Source organism: Myotis lucifugus, unplaced genomic scaffold, assembly GCF_000147115.1.
Source record: "Myotis lucifugus unplaced genomic scaffold, Myoluc2.0 scaffold_287, whole genome shotgun sequence".
Taxonomy (NCBI): Eukaryota; Metazoa; Chordata; class Mammalia; order Chiroptera; family Vespertilionidae; genus Myotis; species Myotis lucifugus.
The window spans coordinates 91,625-101,560 of NW_005871335.1; the positions used below are offsets into that span (position 1 = coordinate 91,625).

The following is a 9,936-nucleotide window of genomic DNA, read 5'->3' on the forward strand; positions in this document are numbered from 1 at the left end:
TCCCGGGTGGCCCGCGAAGAAATGGTTCAACCTGGATCGGAACCTCCCATTTCGGTCCCCCCTATCCCTCCTTCCTTCTAGACCCCCAACTGGTTTTTCCTCCCTTGCTTGGTCGAGGCAGGCGTTGGGCCTCCGGTAGGCGAGGAAAATTAACGGCCCCTGCAGTTGCAGTGCTGGAAACCCTCGGGCGGCGGCGGCCGGCGGCGCTTCGTTGCGGGCGCTGGAAGCCCAGGGTTTCTGGGGGAGCCCCGGAACATAGCCGAGGATCGCAAAGCGCGCGCGCAGCGTGGGGAGCCCGCGGGCCCCCGACGCGCCCGGGTCCCCGGCTCCTCGCCATTCGCGATCGGCGCCCTGGACGCGCCGCCTGGGTCGGGCTCGGAGGCGGCGGGCTGCGCGCGGACCTGGGAGCAGGGAGGGTCGGCGGAGGCTGCCGGCGGCCGGCGGGTTCGGGCACTAATCCCTGCCTCTCTCTCTCCCGGTCTCCTATCTGCCGCGTCTGCTCCTCCCTCCGCCCCCCGGAAGCAGGAGAGGACCGGCCCCGAAGCGGAGCAGCAGCCGCCCTCTGACCATGCCCCGGTGAGCGGGGCGGACTTCGAGGGCAACTTGGCGCCGACTGCCTGGGCTCGGCCGGCGAGCTGCGAGCTGCCGGGGCCCCGAAAGCCGAGGAGCAGCGCGGCCCGGCGGGGGGCTCTCGTCTATGCCTTCTTGGGGCGCCCGGCGGATCGGGGTCTGGTTTTTGCAGACGGAGCCCAGCGCTGGTGGCTTCAGGTGGCTGCCGCCGCCTCTGCTGGGCTTGCTTCCGCCGCTCGGGCCAGGAGCAGAGACCTTTGAGCGGGGACACCTCCGGGGCAGCGAGACATCGGACATGTGTCAGCACACCTGGGGCGCGCATCCATTGAGCCCGAGGGGATTTTTGCCTGAACAAGTCAAGCGGCGATATTGATCTTGGGGGTGACTGTCCCTTGACCGGCTGTCCGGTGGGAGTGCGAGTGTGCACTCGCCCAGAAGTGTGTGAGTGTGTGGATGTGTGTGTGCCGTGTCGGGCTCCCCCCCGCCCCCCGTTTTCCCGTCGAGTGATGCACTTGGAATGAGAATCAGAGGATGGAAATAGTCTGGGAGGTGCTTTTTCTTCTTCAAGCCAATTTCATCGTCTGCATATCAGGTATGGGGCGCGCCGGAGTCGCGGGCGGGTTGGTGGTGTGTCGTGTTTGGAATGTATGGGGTCGTATCCTGTGCAAGACACTCAGGTGGCCTCTCGGGGTGGGATGCGGGGAGGGTGGTGGCAGAGACCTGCTCAGCTCTGCGGGTTTGCTGCCTTCCGAATTAAAAACCTTCTGAACCCAAGGATGGGTGTGTGTGTGTGTGTGTGTGTGTGTGTGTGTCCGTTGGGGTAGTATCCGTGTGGAGTTCTGGAACGTACAAGGGGTGGGGGATGAGAAAGGAGAGACAGATGGGTGTTGATTTTCAAGGCTTTTTGGCTGAGAACTCTGGCGCCGAAATCTGAGCCTTAGCAACCCCCACCCCCAACCCCAGGCTTTCAAAGTTCCCAAACTTGGTGGCTCCGGCTGGCAAAATGGACGCGGAGCCCTGCCCTGGGTATCCAAGCACTTTCAAGAGACTGCGGGAAGATGCGGGAGTGGAGAATATTCATCAGGGACCAGAGGGATGTGGAGGTCCTCCATTCCTTCCCCAAACCCATCAGGCCCAGTGGTGATGGTCTGAAACATCCTAGCCCGCCCCCCTCTCCCTCCCCACCCCCCCCAATAAAAGCAAACCCCATCAGAAACAATACAGCATCATAGATGCCACTTTAAATTACGGTCCTTTGGAATGCCCAGTGGCAGGGGTGTGCTGGCTCAGACTCACTGACCTCAGGCTACTTGTGCCAGTGTTTGGTTTTAGCAGCGGATGGCAAGCCAGTTGCAGGGGAATGAGGTAGGGCTAGTGCCTGCCTGCACCTGTGTGTCTCTGTGTTGGAAGGGATTCTGATTTCCAAGCAATGTCTTCGTTGGTGCAGGGCGTCGGAGGTTTGGAGGGGACCTGTGAGAAAAGCCTCAGCATCAGCAGTGTTCCCCAATTTAGTGCCTCCTCCCATTGATGGTGTCCACCCCATTTCCCTTCACACCTGTCATTTAGGTGCCCAGGGTAAGGCCCATTTGCAGCGCTCCCCTCTGCCTGCATTCCCTCTGCAGAATTGGGGACTCAGCCAACTTCCCATGAAGTCACCAGAAGCGGAGAGCAGGAACCCTGCCCCTGTGAGCAGGCACATTTGAGCATCATTGGGGAACAGGGACATGCTTCCTGCATCTTCCTTCAGTCCAGCCAATCCCCACCCTCTGATTCTGGATATTAAAAACCCTTGTCTGCCCTTACATTGGACCCAGATCCAAAGACCGTTATTCAGTTTCAATGTTCTCTTCATAGAACAGGAATAGGAAATCTTTCATTCAAAATTATTCTCTTTGGGGCTTGGCCACCCTACTAAGAAATTAGAGATATACTGTGGGCCTGGCAGATGATAAACAGTGCCCTGCAATCCTCTAGTGGGACCTCTTTTTCCCCATCCTACATCTAAGGGAAAATTCCTAGGTTAGGTGACTTGTAAAGGTTTATATCAGTCATATATCCAGGAATGAACTGGGTAGCATCTCACAAGGCCACATTTTGCATCTTTCTCTTCTACATGTCTATTTCAACCTCTCTCTCTCTCTCTCTCTCTCTCATTCTCATTCCATATTTCACTGGTTATGAAATGCCCTTTCCCTACCTCTCTCCAGCATCATAAATAATTTTCATATGAGACGCGCCATCTGAGTCCCTTTAAGATTTACAAAGGGTTAACATCATTGAGGCTCCACCCCCAGCATCCTTTATTTCCAGTCCCTGCATTTGGTCAGGCCATCGCAGGAGACCCAGCTGAGAATGGGTCTGTTCTTAGCCTCCCATCAATGGGATACCTGTCACAGCTATACTTGGTTTGGTGTATCAGCAACTACATTATATAAATAGAAGCATTAGGAGGAGGTTATTTCCAACCCAGGAGGGGTGCCATGGAGTACAAGGCCTTTCACATGTGTTTACTAAGTAATCGTCATTGCTAAGTAATGAGGGGATAAAAGTGTAAGCGAAATTGCTAGCTATTAGCTAAACACAGAAAACTAGGTTAGCGTTGCAAATGCCTCGTTAGGATCTGCACTAATTTGCCCTTTATGAAGACATTTAGGCAGAGATGCACCATTATGGACTCTCTATTTACACATCCATACACTTAACTTCAAAAGGCGATTTCTTCCAGGGTCCAGGTGGTTTTCGCCCTCCATAAACAGAACGACTCACTCAGTCAGTGATGTCCCTGTATGTCACAGGTCTGAATAGGAACATAATTATGACTCACAGTTCAGGGGACTTTGTTTTTTGTGGGGGTTTTTTGTTTGTTTTGTTTTGTTTATTTTTCCCATCTGGCAGCTTTAACAGGTGCAGGAACGCAATGCATTAAGGTTGAGTAACTGTCTCAGGAGCATTTAGTAGGTCTTTCATTTCTGTTTCCATGATTTGCAGTTTTAATTTACTCATGGCTGAGCTTTATCAAAAGGAACATAACCCTTGATTATAAAACCTACTAAATCTTAAAAGAGTTTTAAAAAAATAAAACAAAACACCTCTCTACCATCTTGGGATGAATTGCCCTGCCCAGGAAATGGGTACTGATTCTTACAGAGTTACCAGAGCATCACTAATTGATGCAGTACTAGGCTTGGCATCATTACTGAGGAATACCAGACCAGGCAAGGCCAGCAAAAGTCTGCACTGTAAACATTTTGCAGAAGGAAAATTTGGGGAGTAGATCTGGCCTGTAGAAGGCATATTGACTGAATTTCAGTCAGCAGCACTAGCTTTCAGGAATACTCTGGTGCTTTGTAGCTTAGTGTTTCGTTAATCAAAGGTGCCTACCCTCCCTCACCCCATCCTATCCCCCAAATGAAAAGTATATACAAGGAGCTTTTTCCCTAGACCTGTGTAGATAGAACGCTTAAAATACAGAGACCTGCTCTTGGTAGATTTGATGGCTCTGCACTAGTCATTTGGTTTATGATGAAGCTGTGATACTACTATTTCCCAAGGTTGTTGACCCTACAGGGTAATGGTAAGGAACAGAACACTCTTTATAAAATGCCTAGTGTGCTGTCCAGGCTGCAGTCACCGCTGGCCACAAATGGGACTGGGTGGGGGTGAGCTTGGCCAGGCTCAGCTAACTAGCTGCTGAGGGAGTACCATGTGTGCTTTCCATGTGAGAGATTGTGTCAATTTTGGCTACTTAAGGACAACTCAGCTAGGCTGGAGAGGGAATACCATGCCTGGGAGTTCTTGGGGCTCCTCATTCGGCTCAGATCTCATTTTACTGAAAATGTAAGGCAGCCAAGATCTCTGAAGAGATGAGAGGGAGGGAGGGAAGGCAGGAGAGAGAGGGAGAGGGAGAAGGGGGAGAGAGAGAGGGGGAGAGGTGATTTTCCCGGTGCTAGCAAGAGCACCATTCCATCCTTACAAAAGCAGTTCACATCTGCAAGAATGAATGCTTAGCAGCACCAGGAGAGAATTTCCTGGTCCAAAAACAGCTGTCTGATTTAATTTACACAATGCATCCCACTTCCCTATACGTCAGCTTATTCATGATAATAACAGCAATGACAATTATAATTATGTGGTGCTTTCACATATATGACATAATATTGCACATATTTTAATTCATCTATTCTTAGAGTAACTTTATATATAAGGCAACCAGAGCCCACAGAGGGTCAGCCTGGAGGATTCACAGCCAGGTCTAACTGAGTCAAAATCCAGTATATCATTTATGTTTTGGTTCAAGGTTTCTTTTAAAAGTTGTTATTCAGTATATATTTTTTATGTTTTCAATTGAAAGACTAAATTGTGTTAAATGGATGTGAGTCATAGAGAGTTTGAAAGTGGAAATTAGAAATTAGTTTGAAAGAGCTAGAATTAAGGTTGCATTTGAGTGGTACATGACTGTCAATCAAACCGATGAGACTTATCCAAGTTTGCCCCCGCCCCCAATGCCTTATGATAAGCAACCCCTTAAGCCAAGAATGTGTCATACATTCTTTTCCTTATCTGAAAATTCAAATGGTTTCCCTTCAGCTTCTTTACACGTAGAAAGAGGATAATAGTACATACCCCACACATTTGTTATGTGGATGAGATGAGATAATGCATTCAGTGATTTTGGCACAGTGTCTGAGGCTAGCAATAGTGTGCTTGCAGTCATGTAAATATTTTTTTCCTACAAATCTGACATTGCACAGGTTTGTGAGGCCAAGATAGAACAGAGCCTTTAGTTTCCTTCCCTCCCACTTGTGTAAAAGCAAAAACAGAATCATCAGCAATCACATTTTATTGATTGAGTTTGAGCCCTCCTTTTAAGAAGGCCTTGGCTTAACAGCTTTGAAATGTCTCTTCATTTTGTTTCTCAGACAAATGAGACTGGCAGCCTTAGGTATGGGTGCTAGTCATGAGTGGCACTCCCTTTATCCCTGGGAGCCTGATATGAAGGTGGGGCTTGGAAAGTTGAATAGGTCACCTGGGAACAAGGTAGTGCTTATTACCCAGGGGAGCAGCAGAATTTTCCTCTTTCTGCTTGTAAATTATGACTCGGTATAGAACCCAACTTTCAAGGGCTTCCAAAATGGCGAACTGCAGATGTTGTCAATGTGACTTGAAATAGAACATTCCATTAAATGCAAAAAAGGGCCACGCCAAATAAGGAACACCCACCTGATGATGCTGTTAGCAATATGGCTTCTTTACATCGAGTTTCCCACGTGACGTCACCTAGCCCAGTCACTAACAGGTGCCATCATCATCGATGAGACTCTCTTGGCAGTGAGATGAGATGAGTCTTCCTGAGTAATAGAAGGTCCCTGGGGATGGCTTGCTATCCTAGGTCATCAGTGCCTAACATCTCAACTTTTCACCTTACATATTTGGGCCTGGGGTTTAAGTTAAGAAACGATCTAGGCACCATAAAAGTGTATGGCAGCACGCCATTGTAGAAACAGTATGGAAGTTAGAAGACTCTACTTGCTCATGAAGTCTTCCTTAATTATCTAGATGAATTTGGGTAATTCTCTTAGCCTCTTAGTATCTCAGTTTCCTCATCTGTAAAATGAAAATTAACTCAGCTTAAGATATAGTTTTAAAATCAAAGTTGAGGTATGGGCACACAATAGTGTTATATTATTCATAAGATAGAATGAATAAGGCTTAATTGTTAAGATGTAGTTATAAAAGCAAAGTTGTAATGCACAAAATGTATCATGAGATAAAACAGTAAGAGTAATACCTAATGGTTTGGTAAAGGGCATAAATGCTACAGAACAGAGGAAAATGGAGAATTTTGATAAATTTTGGAGATTAGGGATAGGAGAGATGGAGGGGACCATATTATCAAAGAGAGAGGAATAGGAATGTGTGAGATATGTAGTGAGGACTGTTCCTATTGGAAGAAAGGTTCACTTTGGGAGATGCTGGAAAATTGGGATGAGCCCACTCGGGGACCCGTTGAACTGAGAAGATATGCAACATCCTAATATATTTAATCTCTTGGTGGTTTTTATTTTTTTATTATGGATCTTTGCATTGATCTTATGGACTGAACTTGGTTAAAATTTGTTTGAGATTCTAATATTTCTTTTGATCTTAAACTTCTGTGGCATGTCTCCAACTACTGCTGTACTTTTCATAGGTTGTACCCTATTTGGGATTGTAGACAGTTGAGATTTGAAGAGGCTTCAGCCTTCTCCTCTGTAGAATGAAGATGATACTTCCCAAAGTTGTTGATCCTACAGGGTAATCATAAGGAACAAAACACTATTTTTAAAAATGCCTGGCATGGTGTCTGGAATTCAGTAACCACTGACCAAATTACACATAGCATATGAGAGTAAGCATGGGCTTTGCCACTAACACAGGCCAACATGTGAATCCTGCCTTCTACATGCACTCTCTGTGTGGGCTTGGGGAAGTCCTTGAAGTTCTCTGAGCCTCTGTAAAATCTGTAAAATGAGGATTGGAGAACATGCACATAAGGTCCTGCCACAGTGCCTGGATTACAGTAGTCACTCAGTGAAGGGGAGCTGCTCAGAAAATTATCATCGTTGTCATCAATAAGAGTGCTTGTTGTTGACACTTTGAACGTATTATTGTAAATTCAAATGAGTTATTCAGTCATTTCTTCTGTGTTCAACAAATTGCAAACTAATTATGTACCAGGCAGAAGAATCACAGAAATGAACACTACCTGGTCCTTAGTATTTACAAGACTACACGTATTATGCTCTTTGTCCACTTAACCATTTAACATTTATGGAGGGTGCCCCATGGCGAAGGTACTGGGGATCCAGCAGGAATGAGTAAGACATTGCCCTTTCCCTCCTGGAATTCATAATCTAGACTGATTTTTTAAATATTGATAGTTACACTAGAATGTGATAAGTATTGTAATGAAAGGAGAGACAAACAGTGTTGGAGTAGCACAGAGAAGGGACATCTGACTCGTTCTTGGGGTGGGCAGAGTAGAGGAAGGAGAGGAAGTAGTGTTAGTTAGAAGGGGTTTAGGCTGTCTCTGGAAGGATATTAAAGTCTGGGCTTGGAAGATTTTGGCTGATTGACCAGCAGGAGTGTGATTGGGGAGGGATGATCATAGGAAACAACATTTACAAAGACAGGAAGATCAGATAGGACATGATGAATTTAGGGGACTGTCAAGAGGTCAATATGGCAACTACTAGAGTGGAGTGTGATGGATGAGGCTGAGCATTTACAGAATGTGATCCCAATAAGAGTAATACCTTACATCTAATCATAGTCAGTAAAAACCACCCTTTTGCCTCTTTGTGCAGGGAAGGCATCCTTTTAAGACCCAAGGGGTAGGTCTAGTTTATCCTTTTTTCTTTGTTAGGAACAGAACAGTCAGGGTTAAAGCTTTTGGCTCTGGTCCAGCTTTGCTCCATTTGGCCCAAATCACTAGGTGTTTTCCAGTGTCACCTCTAGTTCCAGGTGGCTTCTCAAGAGCTTTGGAGATAACCCAGATACATATGACAGAATTGACCTCTTCTCACCCTAGGAAAAGGAGCCAGGACCCTATTGGCTGGCGCTGGATTTTGCAATGTGTCAATTGTCATCTCATTCTGCTGGATAATTGAATCTTTCCCACAGCTTTTTGCAGTTTTCATCTCATGTAAGCTTAAACAAAACTTTGAAGGATTTCTAGCATGCAGGGGTTGGGGTAGGGAGCTGTGGATGGTAAGAATTACCTTTGTAACAAAGCCATCATTGCTGCTTATTAGCGAGATTGGACTGGTAATGGGCCAGCCAGTGTTTGGGTTTGGTTGCATGCGCATGAAGGTGCCATCAGGATGGCAGCGGAGAGATGATCAGGGAGAGGTGGGACCTTAGTCACAGTAAATGCAGAACTCACCTTTAACTTCATCCAATACTTCATGCCCAGTGGCTGAAGGGGCTGGGATAGGAAATGAAGCCTGTGACTTTCAGGTGAGTTTTCCAGAGCCAAGTCCTGCTGGCTTCGTAGCACAGTTGGCAGCAGTGCCAGAGTTGGAATGAACCCATTCACTGAAGGATATGAATCAACATATTCCCGTTCTGTGGTCCCCTCTTCGACCACACACAGACTTACCTGTCATCCTCAAGGAAAGCAGTTTGACAGCAGCACTTACTGAGTGAGCAAAGGCCATTCCTCCTCCGTGAGGTGGGAAGAAAAGTAAATAACCACCTAGGATTCTTGCACTAATAAAGGTACATATCTACAGAAGGCTTCTCTCCCATCCTCAAAGGGCTTAATGTGTTGGCTCATTAATCCCCCAAATGCTATTGAATGCCTCCAACTATAGAGGCAATGGCCAGGCAGAAGATAAAATATAGGGAGCAAAACAACCATGATCTTTGCCCTTGTAGAATGTATACTTAGTGATACACAGATATTGGTTTCTTTTCCCATTGCCCAGCCCAGTACCTAGCATTCAGTAGATGCTCAATAATGAATGATTGGATTACTATGTAAATGAATGACAAGGAGTGATGTAGAATGGCTTTCCTTCCTTAGCAGGAGACTAGGAGACAAAATCTGAGACCAGGAGGGAGTGGACATGAAGACCTCTCTGTTAGCTGCCCTCTTGCTTCTACTGCATGGGGGTCTTGGAGCACGCAGAGTCAGAACTGAAACCTTGCCAGGGAGCAACATATTCGATGATTTTCTATTTCCTTTTCAGACTTAACTCATATCTGCATTTGGCCAACCAGTGTTATTTGGGGGCACTTAACAGTTGTTTTAATATGTAGTTCAGCAACTTTGTGTTCTATGATGCCATACTAAAAGCCTTGAACTAGGAGAATTAAGGATGAATGGATGCATCCTTGTTCTTTTCTCCATGTCGTCTCTGTTCCTATGAAAGGAGATTGCTTAGGATAAGGTGTTTTCATATTGGGATCCAGCTTAGGGAAAACCAACTGCTCCTTAGTTAAGTATTGAACTAGACTAGAGGGCTTTAGGGGAGAGCCTACCCCACCCTTTCATCTTGGTGCACAAGCAATACAGGGTGCTCTGGTCTCCAAGGTGTTTCAGTCTTGTGTCTGAGAACGACTTCACCCTCCAGCTGTTTGTAACCGAACTGTGGTGTAGCTCTACTAGTTCTTACCAGGGAGGAGAGCCAGGCACCTAGAAATGGAAAGAACCTAGTGCAGTGGTCGGCAAACTGCGGCTCGCGAGCCACATGCGGCTCTTTGGCCCCTTGGGTGTGGCCATTCCACAAAATACTGACTTCTGCGCACGGGCCACGAAGTTTCAATTGCACTGAACATGTGCGCCGGCACGTGGTATTTTGTGGAAGAGCCACACTCAAGGGG

At 46.8% G+C, this 9,936-nt stretch overlaps 1 protein-coding gene across 1 annotated transcript in view; it reads left to right on the forward strand.

The window, feature by feature from the left end:
* The first annotated feature begins 384 nt into the window (after positions 1-384).
* CA10 (carbonic anhydrase 10) overlaps positions 385-9,936 on the forward strand; it is a 360,899-nt gene continuing 351,347 nt past the window's right edge. Inside the window, exon 1 of the mRNA XM_006099862.3 lies at positions 385-1,162. Within this exon, the coding sequence (XP_006099924.1) occupies positions 1,102-1,162 (61 nt within the window). The 5' untranslated portion in view covers positions 385-1,101. The remainder of the gene's footprint in view (positions 1,163-9,936) is intronic.